Source organism: Peromyscus eremicus, chromosome 1 (assembly GCF_949786415.1).
Source record: "Peromyscus eremicus chromosome 1, PerEre_H2_v1, whole genome shotgun sequence".
Taxonomy (NCBI): domain Eukaryota; kingdom Metazoa; phylum Chordata; class Mammalia; order Rodentia; family Cricetidae; genus Peromyscus; species Peromyscus eremicus.
Window position 1 is genome coordinate 65,301,264 of NC_081416.1, and position 22,284 is coordinate 65,323,547.

General features: G+C 47.7%; 1 protein-coding gene across 1 annotated transcript in view; it reads left to right on the top strand.

Annotated features, from left to right (window-relative positions):
* Positions 1-251: 251 nt before the first annotated feature.
* The window catches only part of Ebf3 (EBF transcription factor 3), a 118,925-nt gene continuing 96,892 nt past the window's right edge, over positions 252-22,284 (top strand). The window contains exons 1-6 of the mRNA XM_059250465.1: positions 252-464; positions 570-726; positions 1,089-1,152; positions 1,871-1,926; positions 4,860-4,933; positions 6,574-6,642. Of these exons, the coding sequence (XP_059106448.1) occupies positions 331-464; positions 570-726; positions 1,089-1,152; positions 1,871-1,926; positions 4,860-4,933; positions 6,574-6,642 (554 nt within the window). The 5' untranslated portion in view covers positions 252-330. The remainder of the gene's footprint in view (positions 465-569; positions 727-1,088; positions 1,153-1,870; positions 1,927-4,859; positions 4,934-6,573; positions 6,643-22,284) is intronic.

Consider the following 22,284-nt stretch of genomic DNA (forward strand, 5'->3'; position numbering starts at 1 on the left):
GCCGCCTGGCTAGGATGACACCACGTTGAGCGCGTCTGCAAACAACAACAACAACAAGCGCCGCCGCGGCCACCGAGTCCACCGCGCCCTGCTCCTCCGAAGCGCCGCGCCGCCGCCGGTGCAGCCCGCCCGCGTCTCCGGCCGTCCGCAGCGCCCGGCCGCCGGTGTATGCCGCGCCTGCCCGGGACGGGCTGAAGCCGGCGGCGGGCCGCACCGCAGGCGCCGAGCAGGGCCAGGGCGGCCAGGGCAGCCTCCTGCCGCCGAGCCCCGAGCGCCGCCGACCGCGGACGCGCTTTCGGCCGGGAGTCGCGGCCGCCGCCAGCAGTGTTCATGTTTGGGATTCAGGAGAATATTCCGCGCGGGGGGACGACCATGAAGGAGGAGCCGCTGGGCAGCGGCATGAACCCGGTGCGCTCGTGGATGCACACGGCGGGCGTGGTGGACGCCAACACGGCCGCCCAGAGGTACGTACCGGCCGCCCCCGCGCGCCCTGGCCCCGGCCCGGCCCGGCCCCCTCCTCCGGCCAGCGCCGCGCTGCTCACCGGGCCGCTGTCCCTTTCCTCCTGCAGCGGCGTGGGGCTGGCGCGGGCGCACTTCGAGAAGCAGCCGCCTTCCAACCTCCGGAAATCCAATTTCTTCCACTTCGTGCTGGCGCTCTACGACAGGCAGGGGCAGCCGGTGGAGATCGAAAGGACCGCTTTTGTGGACTTTGTGGAGAAAGAGAAAGTAAGTGTACACTGGCGATCGCACCCTCCCTCTCCAGGAGTAGGGGGCAGTCGGTGCCCGCGCACGGGGTCCGAGTGCCCCCCTCGGCGGCGGGAGCGCTCTGCCCGGCGACCCCGCCGCCACGTGCGGTCGCACTGGACCCGCCAAGGGCCGGGCAACTTCTCTGTGCCCTCGGACTCACTGGGGGCGAGGGGAACGCTGGGCTTGCAGCAGGAAAAGTGACATCACCGCGTAGCTGCGAGCCAGGAATCCTGCCTGCAGTCTGTGAGGCCGAGGGGCCTCGATCCTGGAGGGGGACCGAACGCGGTGACCGCGCCTGACGGGCGGCCACGCTAAATGCAATTATTTATCGTTGCTTTCAGGAGCCGAACAACGAGAAAACCAACAACGGCATTCACTATAAGCTGCAGTTACTGTACAGCAATGGTGAGTACGGCTGCCTGCTGCCTGCCCTCTGGCCCTGTGCGCTGGCTCTCCCTTCCCGTGATGGTTCCAGGACATAAAGATTTTGAGATTAAAATGACATGGGTGTAAACACGAAATCTTCTCATGGCATAGAAGGAAAACAAAACATAAACGATCGATAAGTCGATGGCACTTCACATGATTAACCGGTGGGGCTTGAAGTAGAAAGTAAAAGGGGGATCGATAAGGGCTCCTGCAGAACATCACTTTTAAGTGACTTTTTTCAATTTTGCAAATTAATGTTAATTATTGAGATGGGGGTAGCTCCGTAAGCCGAGCATAACTTACTTCCTGTGCACGGCTTAGAAAGAGAAGAACCCTCTAGAGGCGCTGGAAGGAGTTCGGACTCTGTTTCCATAGGTGCATTCTCTTTTCGAAAAATAAACGACCGTGTGGGGCCAGAGCTGCACTCAGGCCTGCTCTCTGCCAGACAGACTTCTTACACCTCCAAATGCAAACCCTGAGAGTCCCGAGACTCTTAATTAAGAAAAGAAAAATGTCAGAGGCGGCTGGGGTTTTCTGTCTCCCTCTCAATTTTGTAGGGATTGCCTTAAAGCTTTGCTGCCCCGTGGAGGCAGTAGTCCCAGGCACTGGCTTGCCGAGGCCCGGGTGTCCCTCCTGAGGTTCAGGCTAAAATCTTGCTGAGAATTTGTCTGTTTCTTTTTCTCCCCCGCCACAGGCGTCAGAACAGAGCAAGATCTCTATGTCCGCCTCATAGATTCAATGACCAAGCAGGTGAGAAAGTTTACGCCTCTGTATTCATTGTTTTTCCCTTACTGCTGAGCTGGGGTTGTCCTGGGCCTGAGAGAGCAGACTGACAAATGGATCTCCTGTATTTGTTTTTCATTTCGCTTCCTTGACATGCTAATGAGAATTCCATATTTATTGGAATAAATGGAGCGGTTGCTACAATAGTTTATGCTGTCATTAAAACAGGACATATATGCTTTATTAAATGACTTGCGATTGGAATCAAACTCTGTCTTAATTAATTATGGTAATTAATATTTGACAGAAAAATTTCAAGACCCCCTTGTTTATTTTTAAACGTTTCTTTCTCTGCTTGGAGTGATTTCATTGATCCCTCCCCCCTGCAAAGACAGCTAACCCTGTCCCAAAGCTCATCGAGTTAAGCTCGATTAGTTATTTTCCCTCTTCCTTTCTAGTGTCACGGTCTAGTAACACGAGACGTGTATTTGGATTTAAAAGTTAAATGTGCTGGGGTGAAAAGTCACCTTGTTCTCCTCTAGTCCATCTTCACCTCTCAGCCCCCCATCTCCATAATTCAGAGTCTGAGCTCCAGGGGTCACCGAAACCCATCCACAGCTCTGCTCTCTCTCCCACCCTCTGTCATACCTTGTAAATAACATAATTACAAGCAGTTCCTTATTAAATTATTTAACCTGTCTTGGTCAACTTTTCTGATGATAACTATTGGCTATCAGTAATGTGATTAACTGCAGAAAAGCGCCTCATTGCTTTTGGATGGTCTTCAGTCTCTGGCTGCTAATGTTGTGCTGGGTGATGTGTTATTGTTTTAAAGATGTTGTTTCTGCTTTCTTAAAATAGAGTGTTGGGTGTATGTATATAGAATTCCTAAATTAAACACACCCTGCACTGATTCCTTTAGAAGTTAAAATAGACTTGTAAGTTGCACTTCACACTTGAAATGAAAGTAGCCTTTTCATTTTTGATGCTAACTTTCAGAGTTGTGAACCAGTTGGGAAAAAACCCTCCTCCAAGCTTCCTGCAGTCTGGCACACATGCGTCCCATTCTCTGAGCACAATTTGCACATTTTATTTCTCTTTGAAAAAGTTTGTCCTTACCTAGGCGGCCAGAGCATGAGGTTTTAATGTCTGCAGCCGCAGAGCTGTGTGGTTTTTCTCCTGGAGCAAAGATCTGGCAGGTAAACCTGTTTTTCTGACACAGACTGTGGTGTGCCCTTTTGCCAGCCTTGCACTGATTCACAGAAGCTCTGGAACTCGGCTGCTGTTTGTCAGGCGCCTTTTATTTCCTTTGTATGTCGGGCAGAAGGTTTTGCGAATCGCTGTAGTCTAATTAGGAGGGTTTTGCAGGCGCTGCTAAGTTTCTGTGCCTCACGTACGGGAGAAGCAGGAGGCTTCGTTTAAAGTACACTTTTATTGTTCATTTCGCCTAGTCTTTGCAGTGTACACGGTGCAGAAAATACAGGCATTTAATCTCCTCACTGACGGGGATAGGGGAAAAAGTAAAGAAATAGCCCAGTAACTGATCAAAGAGTCAATGGCGCTGAACCGACAGTTTATGGATTTCTGTTTGTGCTACAAAATAAAAAATAAATCAAATATAAATACGGGGATCATCGGAGGACAAGCCATTCTTTCAGAAGTACTGGTGTCGCCAAGGCCGCTAGCCCAGCAGCCCCAGGCTGTTCGTTGGCCTGTGGTGACTCCCATCACTTCTGTGGTTCCGAGCGGGCCGAGCTCCAGGCCGCGGACCGAGGCTGGCGGAGACTCTTCCCTCTTCCCAGGAAGCCAGTCCTGGACGCCTAGCAGAAAGGGCTTTGTCCGCCTGGAAGTGCAGGAAAGTGCCGGAGGAGGTTGGAAGTAATTTCCAGCGGTGGGGGGGCGGGAACTGGCGAGAGGGCAGCCCTCCCCCTTGGAGGAATTTTCTGCCCGGAACCTGCGGCTAGCGGCCCCCGCCTCCCGCCCCTCCCCCAGTGGCCTTTTCTCCTCTCCTTTGGGCGAGGCGGGCGGCGGCGGCGAGGGCGGCCGAGCCGCGGCTCCCGGCGGTGGAGCGGGGCTGGGCGCCGGCGTGAGCGCACCTAGGGCTTCGCACCATCTGGCAGAGCCTCTGCTCAAAACCCACCCGAGCGTGCGCGCAGACACTGCCTTTTTACCCGAGAAAAATCATTGTTAGCACTTTGAAAATAAACACCAGATTGGCCATTAGCACTTTCTTCCCAAATATCATCGGGCGAGGAGCACGTGGCCGCGCGGGCAGGGGCGCCCCGGGCCCGGGCCCTCCTGCGGGCCACCAGCTCCCCGGCGTGGTGCGAACACGTGCGGCCGCTGTGCACGACTTCCCGCTGGTCGGGGACGCCGAGCCACGCAGCTCAAGCCGCCGGCCTCTGCTCGGGCTCCGGGGGGCGGCGGAGGGGGCGGGGGGAGGCGCGGGTAGGGCGCAGGGCTGGAGGCTGGGTCCCGGCCCGGGCAGCACCTTATGGCGCGAGGAGGGCTGCCCCTGCGCCTCGCGACCTCTTGGCGTCTGTAGTCTCATCATACTGCGATCGGCTTCCTCCGACAGAGCTATCCCGCCTTAGTGTAGACAATGGCCGGAGGATCCCGCCAGGCTGCGGTGGCCCAGACACCAGGAGCCGGGTGGGAGTCCGCGCGCCCTTGCAGGCTGCGCCCTGGTCTTGGCAGGCCCTGCGTCGCCCTTCCCGCAGCCCTCCGGAGCCCAGGCCCGGCATGCGCCCGTGGGAAGAGCTCGGCAAGCGGGCGGTGAGAGGCCTCTGAGGCCTGGCCCCGCGCCTGGGGTGGTGGGTGGGAGGGTGGCCTGTTGTGCCGGTTGTCTCCCCTCGGGGGCTGTGCACCTGCCACCCGCGAGGCCTGCAGTGCCCGTGGTGGTTTGGCGCCCAAGCCGCAGGCCCTTCGTGACCCCTGCCTCTGCTTGTCCCCCAACGCAGGCCATCGTTTATGAAGGCCAGGACAAGAACCCGGAGATGTGCCGCGTTCTGCTGACCCACGAGATCATGTGCAGGTGAGCCCCCACCCCCACCCCCCGGGAGGCAGGCGGCCCCGGCGGCGCCAGCCAAGTCTACGCAGGCAAAGCTTGCAGGCGCTGGCCACCCCACCCAACTGCGGGAGAGAGGGCATCCCTTGAAACCTAGTAGGCCAGAGGCCCCAGGCCGGGCCAGAGCAGCGTCCGACCTCATTTCCCTGTCAGTGATGATGGTCAGTGCAACCCGCTGCTCAGCCGAGCGGATTAATGTATTGGCCGTGTCGTGGCAATATAGTTAAAAAAGAAAGAAGGAGATAAAGAAAGAAAACAGACCAGGGGATGCATCTGTCCTCGCGCGGGAGTCAGAGTTCACTGGGACTCATTTGACTACTTCCTTCTCCGATGCTCGCATCCTGAGACGTACAATTGTCTGTTATTGATAAAAAGGAAAGCCTTTTGTACTTATTACAGAGCTCGTGTATGTGAGAATTGGATTGTGATTCTGTCAGTTAACCTCTTCCCTAGAGCAGCGATGCATCGTTCATATTGTTGTTAGATAGCGTGCCGTTACTTGAGATCTCTGTCAGAAGAGCAATTTCCCACCTGTTTTTTTTCTAACTACCACAAGAGTTTCGCCCCTACATGGCGAATAAAAACGCATCATTGACTTTGTATGTGTGGCATGTGAAATATAGTTGCAAGGAATAATAAGGAAAGGTTGTGCAGGCTGGCAGCCTACAGTAGCAGGCCCCGTACTCTGAGGGGCATACTCTCCTCGGTTATGGTGCCTGTTGCCTGAATGCCACTTCTGAGCAGAGGTATTGTTACAGCACCAATATACAAAAGCTGACTTTTTCTCATATCAGGTAATAAATATAAATTACAACCAATAAAGTGGAATTTCTTTATTATCCACTTCTGCATGTACAGCAATTAACATAGAAAGCGCACAGATGTGATTTAAGCTCTAAGTGGAAGACTGTAGACTTTCTTTAATCACTTTAGCTGTCAGCTTTAAAAGGCTTTATATACTTTGCCTACCATATGGTGTTAATTTAGCTAATTTAGACATGTAACCATTATACAAGTATGCTTTTTTAAAATGCGAGAAGCATAACATTTTTGTTTCGTTTCTGCTTTAATTAAAGTTTCAATAACAGAGTTAAGGTAGGCTTAAAGAAGCGACAATAGACGTTTGTGATAGATTGATGCATGCTTTTGTGCTTATAATTAATAAATGCCCCAAAGAAATATTGGGTAGAGGTGGCATCTTGCATCTTTTCCAGAAATAACAGCTTGACAATTGGAGGTAAACAAAAGCTGAAGCTGTGAAAAGTTATTCCCCAGCCTCCAGCCTTTTCTCCTCAGTTCATTGCAAAGACAAACACCAACAGCATGTTTTCGGCATTTTAGCATCATAATTTGTATAGGAGCTCTGGCTACCCCGCTAGTATTAATAGATGTGTTTAACTCTGCTCCTTCTGGCAGAAAGTTACAACATAAGTTTAGCTGAAGAGCGTGTGAACTCACTTAGGTTGAAATTTGTCAAGCTGCCTAAGTGGGAAAACTATTTTCTTGACTCCTACCGCTTCATTGTCAGACTTTGAAAAAAAAAATTACAAGTCGGACAGAGGAAGCTGAGATGAATACTAAAAGCCATGTTTACAATTGCCCCACAGCCGGTGCTGCGACAAGAAGAGTTGTGGCAATAGAAACGAGACGCCCTCAGACCCTGTAATCATTGACAGGTAAGGATGACTTCTTTATTTTCCAAACAAAACGGTAGCAACCAGCAAACCTCTCTGCCTTGCTCGGTTCCCAGTGGCTCCTTAGCTTGGAGGCTGGTGTGGGGCTCATCTTGTGCACAGCACCATTTGTCCGCGTGTGTTATCATGCACAGGTGGGTTGACGTGGAAACCCGGTGGCTCGCTCTGTGGGGATTCAGTAATTGCTTGCGAGTTGTCAAGGGAAGCAGTTTCATCTGCCACTGCTCTCACTGTGAGGAGCACTTTATGCCTAGAGAGTCTCTGGCTTTAAACCCAGAGATATGTCATAAAATGCTTTCTGCTAATTTGTTAACAAGTATCTCATTTTTTTTTGCATTATATATATATAAAACCTCGAATGGTCGTTGAAGTTGAAGCTTGGGTGGTGGTGTTCTTGCAATCATCGCCCAGTGGTAGAATGAATTTAATCTGCTCTCAATTAGTTGCAAAATGTCTCCTAATTTTTTTCCAATTGTGGCTGTCGTTTTATGTCAAGTAGCAAATATGTAACTAACAAACCAAAGTTGTTATAATTGAAACTAATTACACATGCTGGTTACATTTCCAACATTAATTTCCATAACTAGATTAGCTATATGCATTCTTTAGGTTTGCTGTTCCTCATCTCGCCATTTATCATGTTCCTTGGGCAACGTGGCATCCTTTTAAGATACCAATCATTAGTCCTAATGGTGCTAATGTGCACTTGGCATTGCCTTAGTGGAAACAACAAAAACAGTGCCACCCTCCCCTTCTGACTCACCCAGGCTATTCTGAGGAGGAGAGGAGATTTCTTTCTTCCCAACAATGGGAGCAGCAAGGGGCCCAGTGTGTGATTGACTGCAGATTTTGAAATTGGTACCCAAATCGAATAAATGTTAGACGTGTATATATGACACCAGTTTTGTGAGGCAGAGGGTTAGACTGTTTTGAAGAGGGTTGAGTTTCAGCAGCTTTCATTACAAAGTTATCTTTTGATCATGAACTTTGCTGTCCAGGGTCTGAAAAATTAAACCCGGAAAACCCCACGAGTTAAGCCTAAAGAAGTCTGCGGCACCGGTGGGGAGCATTGCTAATGTTTAACTAGCTGGAATAGCTGTTTGCTTAGTGGAGAATGTTCGGTATCTGACAGAAGGGACAGCTCTCTTATTAGTAATCAAATAGGGCTGACCAGTTGTGGCCGTCACTCAGGCAGTTGAGAACAAGTTCAATGCCTTACGAAACTGGAGCTACAGAAATCAATGTAATTATATTTGTTTCGGTGTTGTGGCTATGGAAGTCATACAGCTTTGGGTTGTTGTTTGAGATGGAACTCATTTTATTTTATTTTGAATGGGCTAAAAGTATACTGAACAGCCATTGGAATCTTGTCTGAGTGGAAGATGCTTGAAAAGCAGCCCACATTAGCCTTTAATGCAAGATTGTGAAAATGCTTCACCTCTCCGCTTGGAGATTTTAAATGTGGTTTGGTTTTAAATCATGACTTTAAAAACAAAACAAAACAAAACAAAACAAAAAAAAACTATGCCATGATGGTGGGAAGGTCATGTTGCTTTGACTCACATTTTAGACACTGATTTCCCCTTCAAAAGCACTTTGGATTTGTTCAGTGTTCAATCACTTATTGAACATTGATAGTGAATAACATCCAGGACTCAGTTTTTAATCACATGATGGGTGGTAGTGCTTTCCTCCAGCATACAAAATTTGCTCTTTAATTCTCTTCTGAAGGGGTCTTTCTTATATTTGTTTAATTAAAATATATGCAAAGACCACTCATACCTTTATAACCTAAGGGAAGTATGTGATCATTGATATTCTAGAAGCACAAGAGGAAGGGAAAAATGTAAAAACATTTGGTTAATGGGTTTACCATGTTTATTTGAATAAGGAGAATTGAAGCTCCATTTACGCTTGGCATAAATGCTTTGGAGGTCTTAATTATTGATGAAAAATCTGCTCTGCTTCTAAATTCAAAGATATGACAATTTTATAGGAATTTTAATCACCTTCCATGTTAGGGATTTTAAGGTAAGGATAGTTTTATGTACTGACAAATACAGTGTACATTTTTAGCATTCTTAAGAGAGCTGTCACTTGTAATGACAAAATACTATTAGCATTTTGTTGCTTGCTGTAAATCCCTGTGAACTGATTGTGGTATTGGCACTATCTCCAGTTTAAGGCACATTTCTAGAAGAGGGAAAAATGAATTTAGTGTTCGCTGGGACAGCTTGTGTTAATCAAAGAGAGGCTCGTCTTCAGTAGGCGATCTCTTTGGAGCAATGTGGTCATTTGCAACAGAGATGTGTCTCAATTTTATAATGACGATCATTTCTGTGGGGTGTGGACTGCCTCTGGAAATTAGTTGCTCCTGTTGAGTTTTTAGCCTGGGTTTCCTCTTGAGTATTGCAGAATAAAATGTCCCATCAGATCGGTGAGTTTACCAGTCCCCACCAGCCCTGTTCTCACTTGGTTAGTTGGCTTAAGAATTCTGTACAGTGTGCTTCACCAGCTCCTTATGGCCTTTGGATACATTTAGCAGGTTCTGACCAGATAAAGCATATTTGTCCTGAGGATATAAACCAATAATTCCAACCTGAATTGAGATCAATGGACCCACATTTGCTCCAACCCACACCAAGCTCTTCCACACGTTGAAACCGCTTTGTGTGTTATGAGAACAGGGAAGTAAGCTCCCTGCTCTGGCAGGGTAATCACATTCTATAGGCCCTGATGCCTTAAATCAATTAATTACACAATTTAGTTTAGTTATCTTTCAGAAGTATTAGATACTTACAAATGGCATGGAAGACACTTCAGAGTAAGGAGGGGGGCAGTGAAGATGTCTCCCATTAGAAATCTTTTCATTTATTGTGAAGCTTTTCCTTATGTGGACTGTTTTCTCCCACATAAAACACTGTGGGAGAAACAATTTTTTATAGTTCCATGTATTTAAAATAATATAATAGCAACTTACCAAGTCGAGAAGGACTATAATATTGTAAAGGTATGGCCTGTAAGAGACAACCACAGGAACATGTATTTGCATACACTGAATTGACCTACAAAGAGCCAGATGCAAGGAAGGAGGCCTACCTCCTCATACCACACACACACACACACACACACACACACACACACACACACACACACACACGGCCATGCACAGCCAAGGCACCTCACATATGCAAGTGTGTGTATGCAAATGCGTACACATTCACATATACATGCATGAATTTTTATGGTATTGCTGAGGAGGAAGGGAGTATTATTTTCCTCATGAAATAATGTTTTCTGGGAAAACACAAAAGCAGATGGTCTTCATTAGGAACACCCATTGTCCACATATCCCAAATATGAGCAGATAAATCTCTCCTGTTTCACCCGTACATTCCAAGGGCTGCAAGTGATTACAGGATGTCGGCGTAGCTGCTAAACCAAAACCACACTTGGGCTCACATTATTCGCCTGTGCCATCCGGGTCTGTTTCCTCAGGAGCTCTGAAAATGCCTGGGGAAGGCACATCACTTTACCCTCCCCTTCCTCACTCAGCTTGGGGAGCACTGAAGCACAGGGTCCAACTGTTGCAGCCTGTGGAGGACTCGGGAGCAGGGCAATGCGGCTGCCCACTTGGGCTGGCTGCACACCATGGGCTGTGTGCAACTGAGAGCATGCTCTGCGGGGCGGTTCCAGATGGCACTGTCTCTGGCGTCCTGCTCGCTGGCATCTCTGCGGCAGGCAGTGCCCCCTCCCCAATAAATCTGGCATTAGTCTATAGAGTTTGGGAGACTTATCATTCCAAGTCTGTCCTACTTTCCTGTCTGGGAGCCAGACATCTGTTTATCCTATTTTCTTTCATACAGAGTTTGGAATGGCTGTAGTTTTTCTTTTTTTTTGGGGGGGGTGCATGAAGTTTTGTCATATTTAACAGCTGTTACAGAATTTCAGCCCTGTGGGCTCTGAAAATACTTTTCAGCTGACCTCAGATTTTTATACATAATTGACATTGGGTTGTAGAAAAACATTATTTGCTTAACCTCTCATTGTCTGCGATTTCACACCGTCTCTGGTCCGAGGGTGTAAGTACCAGAGATTTTTAGCTCTGTGCTTCCTCTCAGCCCTCCCTCCAAAGCCTTGCTTTGATTCATTTGTGTGTTTTAAGTTTACACCTTTAAAGTGATTGCAGAACGGTAGTCCAGAAGGACTGGAGGTTTTCTCTTTCTTTTTTCCTTCCCTTCTCTCTCTCTTCTCTCTCTCCTTTTTTTAGTCAACAGTGTTTCCTTTCACTTCCTGTCACAAAGGTCAAAGAGAGCCGACCTTTGCTGGCAGTCCTGCTTGCTGAATTATTCATGGGATTGACTTTTTGTCAGCACACACAGTTGTGCTCTGGGACAATTTATTCATTTACCTCATTTAAAGCTCCTTTCTGCACCTGTTCAAGTATTAATATCATGTAATTTGGGCCTAATGCCGATTTTGCTGAACACTCATTATATTTTTTATTAGCTATATTTCCAAACGATTATGTATGATTATTACCAAGCCTTACAAACAGCACCGGGTTATTCCCTAGCCCCTTACATCTTCCTGTCAGGTTGTTTTCAGAAGCAGGGTGGATAAACATTTGACCAGTCCCGATGTTTTTATTCCTACTCCATCTCCAAGCAGCGAACTTAAAGCTCCCTCCCTCATGGCCTTGCACGAGCGTGATTAAATCCAACTCGGCGGCGAAGCTGTACAAATGCCAGCGTTTATAAGGTCAACGCTTTTGTTAAAAATGCTATGTAAATGAGGATCTGCAAAAAGGGACATTAAATAAAATTAAATTCATTGTCTTCTTTAATGTCATTTACATTTTGGCTAAGCCTCGGCCTGTCAAGGAGGATTTTAAAAATAATTTTAATTACACATCATTTAGGGAACCCAAGGTTTTCTATTCAGTAGCATTTGGATAACCTGCAAAATGGAGACCTGTTTGATAACTTCTGAAATGATGGATTGTCATCCTGTATGCATAATACAGCAAGAACAGCATAGTTTGCTGTTAATTTTTCCTTCTCAGTTTTCTTGAAAGTGAATATAATTATCATCAAACAGGCCTCGAAACCCTGGAGTCCTCCTCTTGGCCTTGGCTGGGAAGCTGAGACACTCTTTGGTTCTGGGTCTGTTTTAATACATGGAGACTTCAGAGAAGGAAACTATTGGCTAGATATTTGGCAATATTAAAATGCACTTTGGATGAATGGAGTGGCTACAAAGACTCTGATTCTGGTTGGCACGAGCCCCATTTGGCTCAGCCAGGCTCAGGTGTGAATGGCTGTTTTATTCCCTGGTATGCCAATGGAGAGAGGCAAAAAGTTCACCACGTTCATTCATCCTTTAATATTTTTTTTTTTATAAACTCCTGAAAATAAACAGGAGAGGAAGAGCAGCTTAACAGAGTCACTGTGTCACTCTTTCATTTAGATGGGGCGGCACCAGGAACAGTGCCCACTCTGTGTGCATGCTTCTGTGCCCACCACCCTGCCACGCCTGTGCATCAGGCATGGCGCATCTTTGTATAAGCCGATGGTGTGTGTCACAGTGAGGAGAGTTTCAGGGCCAGCCTCAGGTCTCGGGTTTACATCTCTGCTCTAGGCTGAGGAGGCCTGCAGAGATTTATGGCTGCCTGGTCTGGCTGGGTAAGGCCTACAGGGTGACCGGGCCAGGCCAGTTAGAGAGCTGGGTTGGAAAACAAGCCACAGGCCCACAATGACTTCCGCAGCACTCTTAACCAGCTCAGCTTCTCGTCAGCTCTTTCAAGGGCTGAAGCTGTGTGGTGCTGCCCATTAGGGGCAGGCAGCGGCAAGCAGCAGCCCGTTGCTATGAAAATGCAGGGCTGGAGGGAGGGGCTGGAAGCAGGGCTGTCAGAAGCTATACTCCAGGAGGGATGTTGACGCAGACCATCCCGCGCCTCTGCGGCAGCCTTATCAGGTGAAGAGCAAAGATATAGCCAGTGCCTGTAATCGTGTTAGGATGGCATGGACGAATTGGATTACCGTATGGAAAGCCGTCCAAACTCAGAGTTCTGTTACGCATGCTTACAGGAAGCAAATAATTACGCTCTGTGCACCAGAAGATAATTGGGGCTGGCCAGAGGCCTTGTCGTGATGCTGGAGAACGCAGGAGAAGCTGGCCTCCTGGAAGCATGTGGGGCGCACACAGGGAGGAGGAGGGCGATCTTCCCCAGATATAGGTGGCTCAAGTTGATGCTATAATTTTCGGTTACTTTTCAAAGATGGTGAATAATTTATCAGAATTCAAACTCACAGTAGCAACGGGAGGCATGTTGGAGGAGATAAAAATTCCAGGCTCTAATGATGGAGATTGTCGTGGCAGACAGGAAGTGATTGACAAGTGGGGGTACAGGAAGTGAGAACTGGAGGAGCTTAACCTGTACTTGGCAGAGCTGCCCTAGCTTGCGCTCCGAGAAAATGAAAACCATTCACCCGTCCGCTCCCGACTGCTCGCCAGAACACACGCTCCTCTTGTTTGTTTATCTTAGTAGCAAATCTCTCCAAAACGCTTGTGGTTAAAACTCTATATAATGAGACATTATGCTGGCATTATGAATGCTTTAAAATAAAAATATGGCTATCATTTAGAAAAATAAGTGGAGGGATTTTATGGGTTAAGGGTTTTCTTGTTGTATTTTATACGCTTCTCGGACTTGGGGGTAACTAATGATCATTGCATCCTCGAAGCTCGAGAACACTTTCTAAAATGCTTTATTCAGAAAACAGCCCGTCACATCAGTCAAAACTGTAAATGCTGTAAATTTGCCAAGCAATTGGATGAAGAGCACTGTGTGTAGGCGCACAGGGAACTCTGACTTCAGTTGCTTTTGCATCACTTATTTCTCATGCCCTTAAAAAAAAATGAAAAAACAACAACAACAACAAACAAACCTCAAACCTGTCTATCTGCAATTCCTTCACTGAAGGTTACTCAGTTAGAAAATGCTCAAAATTTAGGAGGGGCTCCGTGTCTATGGATAGTGAGCATCTCCTGAAAGCAGCAGGCCTTACCAAGTGCCTTCCCGGTAATTCACTAGGAAATGAGTTTACCATGTGCAGAAAGGAAAGGGCTCGGGTGGTGTTGTTGCAGGACACAGAGCCCAGGCCCCACTAGCGGAAGAAGTCGGCTCCAGCATGTCTCTGCTGGAAGACTCAGGAGCTGTCGCACATCTGGGGGGAGGCCTCCTTGGCCCTGACAGGCAGCTCTAGCCTGCCCCACTGCCCCACCTCTACCCCTGATCCCCCACCCCTACCCCTGATCCCCCACCTCCTGCTTGTAATTCCCAGCTCTTTCTCTTAGAAGAAAGCACCAAGGGCAGGGTGCCATTTTAAAGTGACCCAACCAAACACAACGTTGGCAGTGTTCGAGGATTTCAAAACATTTGGTGAATTTACAAAGGAGTAGGTGGGGGGGGGGGGGCGCGACGACACGGGGGACGGCGACTATCCTTGACTTTGGAGCCTGGCCCTGTGGTATAGGCTTCTATGAGGGCACAATGCCTCCTTTTCTGGAGTTTTCACCAAATTGTAGACAGATGTACAGAGTGGATGCTCTAGACTCTCCAAAGACAAGTCATGCCTGAGCCTGGTCAGGGCCGTCCATGGGTGACCGTGTGCAGCACCAGCCTGAGATTGGATTACAGGCCCAGAAGGATGTCCCAGCTTCCTCAGGAGTACAGGTGCCATGGGCCAATGGGTCATCCAGCTTTGACAGGGGATAGGGCCTGTCATTAGAAACAAGATGACTATAGCCCAGTGGAGAGGGCACCCCTCCCAGCCAACTCAACTTGATCTTTCTGGTTCTGGAGTCAGAAATGCTCTCTGCCCTGGCTTGAGGAAAAACTTCCTTCTTGAGCATCCTTGCCGAGACCCTCAGTGCCATAGGTAGAATAGGTAGGGTCTAAGTACTGTCCCGACAGGTAAGGCAGATGGGTATTTGTGCCAAGTCCTCACCATGCAGAACCCTATGCCCCACTCTGCAGAATGCCACCCGCAGGCAGGCAGGAGGGGAGACCTGGCATTGCAAGGGGGCCTAGGGAAGCGGAGACCACAAGGCAGGGACTTCGGGGCTGCCTGATGTGTGCTGCCTGTCTGTGCATCCAGACTGTTTTCCACATCCGCTTTAGGCTGATAGAAAACTGAAGGCATAAGTTCCTTTACTGTGGCCCCCTTGGCCCTCAGCTCCCACCCAGTGTGAAGATTTTACACTGGGTATGGGACACTGGTTATAATCCAACTAAAGTTGATACGTATTAACTAAAGTCCACAGATGGCTGGAGGGATCACTGGGTGTTCTGCACCCTGTGGAGTTGGACAAATATCTGATGGCGTCTATCTCCCATCACGTGTCTTGCAGTAGAGTATCCTTGTCCTGGCCTCTGTCCCCAGTTTCCCACTCTGTGTCCCTCTCCTGTCCCAAACCCATGACACTTGCCCATTTGTCCCTGGATCCCTGCCCTTTAAGGGTGCCACAGGTAGGGTCATAATAAACATGCAGGCTTTCCAGACCAGCTGCCTCCGGGAGTGGCGTGCCCTCAAGTTTCCCTACCGTCCTCTCATAACACACTGCTAACTCTTTCGGGACACTTTTCATCCCCCCTCCCGCCCCCTTTTAAAAGTTCTTCCTTCCTTCCTTTCCTTCCAGTCTTGATGCTTTGGTGTTTATTATGGGTCCGTCATTCCCGAGCTTATGTGTTGCATGTCAGGGTTGGAAGTTGTTTGCCGGGCTCTTGTGGCCTTTGCAAGCTGCGTGTCCCACTTGCCCCCGCTTCAAGTTCTTGGCTCCTTTCCAAAAAGTTAAAACATTTTAACTTTATATTAAGCATTTATTGAAGTGATATAGCTCAATTTCACTTATTAGGGTTTTATTTCCTAAATAATACTGTTTGGAATATTTAAATCATGTAGGCCATAAAAGGAGAATGATTAAATTATTGGAAAGGCAACCCTGCTGCCCCCATGGCATAAAAACGGGATGAATTCAGCATTTGGTGTAGTTGTTGGCTTTTTTGGTTTAATAAATTAAACTACAAATTTTCCTAATTGCCAAACAAAATGTTAGGCCGGCTTTAGCCATTGCTGACAGTAAAACAGAACATAAAGCCTGCTGAGAGTTATATGTGGTATTTAATACGAGACAGAGTAATGCTTGGGCTTTTACGGTTAAGTATGAATTCACACCCACAGCATTTGTTTCACATTAGGAAAGGTTTGTAAATCAGATCAGTGTGCTGGGATGGGGTGGCCGGGTGGCCTCTCTTCTTGATATTTGGTTGTTGGACATGCGGCCAGAGACAGCTCCCCATCCACTTCCACATTCTCAATGAAGCGATAAGCCCCATGACACCCGGAAGATTGGGTCAGGAAACAAGTTGGGGATTGGATTGGATGAACGGTGTGTCCCTACCCTGGGAGGTCACTGGTCTGAGCTGGCCACTGGGCAGCAGCCATCAGTTACCCAGACATGGGCTGCTGTGGGTCCCCGGCCAGGGGAGGCCCCAGGGAGGGAAGCAGGACCTGGGAGAGTGCTTTACGGGGAGCAGCAGTCACTGCCATTTATTAAACGTGACAAGCGGGCTCTAAATATAACGGTCCTTTCCCCAAAGATCATTACTTCGAACAAATAATGAGTCATGCAAGTTACTACACAGCCAGGATCCCATCCACAGCTGGGCCTTTGTGTGGTTCGGAAGCAGACCCTGCCCTCACCCACTCCCCAATTCAAGGACAGATTCTCTCTTACTCCATCTGACCATCAGGGCTCTTGTCTGGGACACTTGTCTTGCCTCTCTGGGAGCCTGGCTTGCTGGCCACAATTCCTAGAAAAGCTTAACATGAAAACATGCTTGTCTCGGTTCAGAATATTCTGACACACATGCATGTCCTATAGTTTCAAAATACTCCTTTGATTCTGCCAGGCCCAAATGTAGGCATAACAACAAAAACACGCTACGGGTAGTTGTGAGACCTGCAGTGAGAAGTGTGCTTGCTGAGTTCCGGGTGTCTGTCCTGAATAGTGGTCATGGCCTATGTTTGCTAAGACCCTAGGATAACTATCCCCAGCAATTAGAGCATCCAGACCCCTTTCCAGCACCAAACTCATTTGTTCCCATTTATTAGGCTGTGCACAGTAACTAATTTACATTGTTTCAGAGTTATGTGTTATGGTAATTTATTGCGTGTGCGGGGGTCACACAGAGGTGACCAGTCCCAGGGCAGATCCCTGTAAGGCGAAGAGGGAGAACCCAGAAGGAGAAGCAAGGAAGGCAAGGGGCCTGTGATTTTAAACTGGCTGCAGTCTTTTTAATCACATTTTGATTTATTCCCTGTGACGTGGCTGGCTTTACTCTTATTTTCTGTTTTTTAACAAATCAGAGCTGAAAACAGGACTTTTTTTTTTTTTTTAAAGGAAATGGTAGCGATACGTTTTAACGAGTGGAGAGACTTTTACTAATGTCCTGAATAAAATATTGGCCAGAGGCCTCCACTAAATGTAAAAGCACTCCACAGAGGAAACAATGTCGTCACCGTTCCCTCCTCATCATAGCGGGTTTCGTTATCAAGTTGAGGAAAAAGGCTTGTTTAGGCGAAAATAATGATCATAAATAGAGCTGTACAGTGGGGCTCAAGGCAGCAGTGACAGAGACTGCTATCAGGACCTGCAATTCCAAGGAAATATGAGTGTTCTGATCCAGGGAAGCAGTAATTATCTTTTTGTGAAGAATGTACAATGGTGTCGGATGATGAATTGATCGCAGATTGGAAGCGTGGTTCAACTGTCATGTTACCGAGATAAGAGAGAGCCGCGGGATTGCTCATCGCCTTTGCTAGTTCACAGCCAGCCAGTTTATTAGCACAAATCCCAAATGTTTAGTAAACTCATTAGGTCCCATCTAATGCTAATTTATCATCATAGATGGAACCCTAGCAGTGAGGCCGGAGGACAGTACGGAATCCGTGTGATTTACAGAGCTTCCTGATCAATCACTTTCTCTGCGCTGACCATTTTTCTTCAAACGCTTTAAAGGGGCCTGAGTGAGCCGTAGGATCACACCATTCCAATCGGTCAGGGTTCTTAGAGTTATCTTCCCAAGGATGGTTATCTGAAAGGTTAGGAAATCCTATACAGACTGATGTGAGGAGCAGCCTGGGTCTAGGATCAGTGTGCTGCCTTACCTCCACCCCCTGTCCTTTCCTCCCCTCCCTCCTCTCCCTCCCCTCCCTCCCCTCCCCTCCCTCCTCCTCTCCAATCCTCTCCTCCTATCTTTCCTTTTCCTTTTACAATCTGGTCACAGAGTCGCATTCAAAGAATTTCCTTGCAAAATCAGTTTACCAAGAAATGCATCATGGTACATAAATGTCAAGTGCAGTTTATTCTAAACTTCAGACAGTGTTTTTCTTTTAAAAAATCAAGCTTTAAATGCCCAGTTCTCCTGACATTTTCGTACATATTCTATAGTGTTTTCGAAGAGGATAATAACCTTTGCTTGATCCCAGGCAACAGCTGCAAAGATAATGAAATTCTTATGATATTTCACCAGGTAAAATGTGAATTGCAGAAGAAAAGCTATTGAATTTTTATGGATCTTAATCGCATAAAATGAGATTCATGGGGCATACGTATAACTATACTCGGTGGACCAGCTGGCTGCAGTTGCAGCGAGGATTCACCGCGTGGTGTGAGGGGCGCTCCAGCCTCCACTAAGAAATGCTCCCCAAACGCTGCCTTCAGCTTGCCCTAAGAGTGATAATGAAATATGACAGAAATTTCCTTGTGCTGGATCAGTGGCGAGCGAGGTCCTCCACCACCAATATTAATTCATCTGACTTATGCTCCAGTCTTGATTTACCTTATGATTAAAAACTTCTGCAGGTCTGCTCAGCAATTGAGATCAGATCTCATCTGCAGCCCAGCGGTATTGATCCCTATTTAACATCAAGGCTCAGAATTGATTGGCATTGATTAACAATAAAAATGCTCTCCTCCATGTCCAGCCGCCAAGCCAGCATTCTGAGAGGAGGACGCTATGTCGTCCCCCTCATTGACCAATCTGAAAAGAGAAACTGCCCCACCCGCAAGTAAACAATATATTTTAATGTTATTGTAGCTGGATGCTGGACCGACACTGCAAATTGATTTTATTCTTGTTGTATGAGATAAATATCTTTAATAAAATTCTCATTTTATTTAGGATTTTACAGGAATAACTTGATTACTCAAATAGTGGTATTTTTCTTTTCCCATGGTGTAAAAAAATGGATTAAAACATAAAGGCTATAATAACGTAATACTAGAGACAAAATGTTAATCAACTTTGAAACTGTGCACAGGATGGATAAGTTCAGGGAGATATTTCACATGTGGAGACAGCAGGGACCCCAGAGGACAACTGGTATTACAGAGTGGTTTACCCTTCCAGCTAGGGCTGTGTGTCTGGAAGTGCACATGACGGCCGTGTGCTTGAAGGCTAGTTCCTCTGCAGAACGGCTCGAGAACATATGGTTCCAGAGAGCTCAGCCCAGCAGAGCTGCACAACAGGAGCAAACCCAGCCACCTCCGAGAGACTGGGCCTTGGTTTCTGTTTTGTTTTCTCTGCCACCTATAGATTTGGCCTGAGAAAAGGAATTTGTAGCAATTCTTTTAATTAATAGCAGAGATTTAAAAAGTGGACAGAGGGAGATAGATTAGAAAAGTCTCACACACTCTAACTTCTGATGTGCTTTCTGGGGAGCTGTCTTGTTCCCAAGTCCGGCTGGTAACCCCTAGCAACCCGCTAGCGCGCATCCTTAGCATCCAAGTGCACTGGAGGCCTGGTCCAGCTGAAAGGAATTATCCAATCTCTAACATCCAGAAGTTTACAGTTATATAATGATGGAGAAAACCACAAATCCCGGGGGATGTCAAATTTTAGAGATACTTTTAAAATGAAATTATCCAGCCAAGCCTCTAAGACAACCTTCTTGTGCTTAAGACAATAACTACGGTCTGGGATTAATTTCTTTTTTGTGATAGGGCAAATCCAATTTGCTTCTTTAACTGTTGATTAAGGAATCAGTTCTACAAGGCTGTCCCCTGGAATTATTTGCTGTTTATTTGTCTGTGGAGAGCTTCTGGAATCCCCTCCAACTGGGAAGGCCAGGTCGGGCATGGCCGTAATGAAGAGCTGCCTGGCGGCCCCAGACGCTCTGCCTGGCCTTGTTTGCGTGTAAGAAATAGTTGGGCCCTTTGAGCGGCCACTTCCTATCATGCCAGCAAAGCAGTGCAGAGGGGAGGACCCAAATCCGTCTTCTCCGCAGCCTTTCTTTTGCACTCTAGAGGGAAACACCCATTAGGAAGCAATAAATAAGTAAATACCTTAAATTAGAATGTATCTCACTTCAAGATGCTCTGAGTTAGTGTCACTGTATGATCTGGTATCAGGAAAACCAAGGTGTGTGGCTCCTCTTCTGCGCAGGACATATCTTTCCTCCCACTGGCTTGGATGATATAAGGGGCCTATTCTATTCACCTAAAACCAAGTGTGAGTGCCGAATGTGGTATGCCTTTGATTTTGTTTAAATACGAGAATTCACCAGTGATTTGCAAACAGACGTGTAATAGTTATAAGAACTGGATGCTATCTTCATCCCTGAATGTACCTTCGTATGGGAGGCCAGCCTCAGTTTCTACAAATCGTCTCAGGACCAGTGTGACCTGCTTTGTTGGTTGGTTTCTGCCTGCTCTCTGGGTGCCTATGACTGTCATCGCAGTATGAAAGGTTCTCTGTCGGACACATGGCATTAGTGTTCGGGGAAAGTGTGTCCCGGGGTTTTTTCCCCGTTTGAATTGGTCTTTATGTGCTGAGAGCCATTTCCCCCCTTGCATCAGAATAAAATCTGACTTTTGGTTTGAGAGTTGGGGAGGAAGTTTGTTTTTTTTTTTTCTGGAACATCTTCTGTTGCTATACCAGGAGGAAGATATACATACACTGTGTCAAGAGACTACTGAGTGCCCCCAGGCAGGGCTACCCCGAAGGGGAGAGTGTTCTAAGTCCACTCAGAATCTTCAGTGATATATCTGAATGTTTACATGTGAGTTTTAGGTTTGTTAAAGTTGTAGTAGAAAAATGAAAGAAAAAAGATGTAGGTGAAAAACAGTCAAATGTATCAGAATCCGTGTTGGCCAAATGTGTGTGGTTCCTGTGGCTGAACTTGGGGAGTCGGGCTTCCCAAGGTGCCTCTCTGCTGGCTACAGGGACGCCAGTGCTTGGGCCACTGGTGCACAGCTTGAACCTTAGCTTTGTTATTTGTAACTCACTGACTCACTGCCAGGGCCACCCTGGGTTATACTGTGAGAGAACCCCACATGTACCTTCCTCTCTGAGCGCTAGGCCCCTGGAGAGAGCCCTGCTCTGCCATCCTTTCCTCTCCCCACTTTCTTCTCCTTGTTTTTATGACCATCATCATCAGATGTCTGCGAGGCTGTCCTTGCCACGCTCTGTGAATAGCCTCACCGATAGGGCCCAGGAAGCTGTGGCCTGGGAGACCTTGTCTCTGTACTCACTTATGGCCCCACTTCAGATCCTCTTCTCATAGTGAGTTTCTTGGAAGTAAGTAGTGACCCTGTGTTGAGCCTCAGGTGGGCTGCTTCTCTGAGAACTCTGTGTCTCCAAGCCCTGTCTGTGGCCAGAGGTAGAGCAGAGATGAGTGCCTTCCCTAGCCTATGTCCTTACGCACTGATGCCTTCTGTTTCTGAGCAAAGGCTTGCAGCAGTCACCTGTCCCCCATCCTGTCCTTTCACAGCTATATCTTGCTGAGCACCTCAGGAGATGCTTTGGTGCCTTGAGCTTGGTACCTGCCATGGGCTGTTTAGCGATGATGTTTGTTAGCTTAGCCATTCAGGTAAAATGCTTTCTTTCTTAATTTAAAAATCTAAATATTTCCTATGGTTTGTGGCCAAGTTTCCACAAGGCATGTGGGGAGCAGGCAACCTTCTTCCCTCACTAGTTCCTGAGACCTGAGAAGCTCTGAAAGGGTCTTACCCAGGAAGGTAGCCTCGTGTGGATGGGACCTGGGGCAGTTCAAGTCTCCATGGGAACCCTGGAGATCCTGGCCATATTGTCCAGGGAGGAAAAGCAACGGGTGTTCCACAGCAGCTATGTGACAGTTGCGAGTGTGTGAGACCCTCATGTCCGAATGTTCAGACTCCTTGCAAGCTCTAGGTTGCCCCTTGGATAGGCAGGTGGCCTTGGGTGGGGCTGCCGCTGGGATTTGAACCCAGGGTACTGGGGCCTTTTATTCATTCACCCCTTTATGCTAGGGCCCATGGTGGCCAGTAGGCTCTGAGGTTGGCTCATGGTAAGCCCTGGTGAGTACTTTTCTCTCTTGACTTCCAGGAAATGCTGGCGAGGTTTCACACTGTAGGACCTGGCCCTTGAGGAGAAGGCTTCTTGTGATGTACAGGTGTGACATGCACCCTGTGCAGAATGCCGGGGTGTCTGTGTGGTGGGCAGGTGGTTTATGTAAGTGAGGCCATAGTGTGCCCATGGTGTGGCCTTGTGGGTAATATGCCCCGGAACACTTGTGT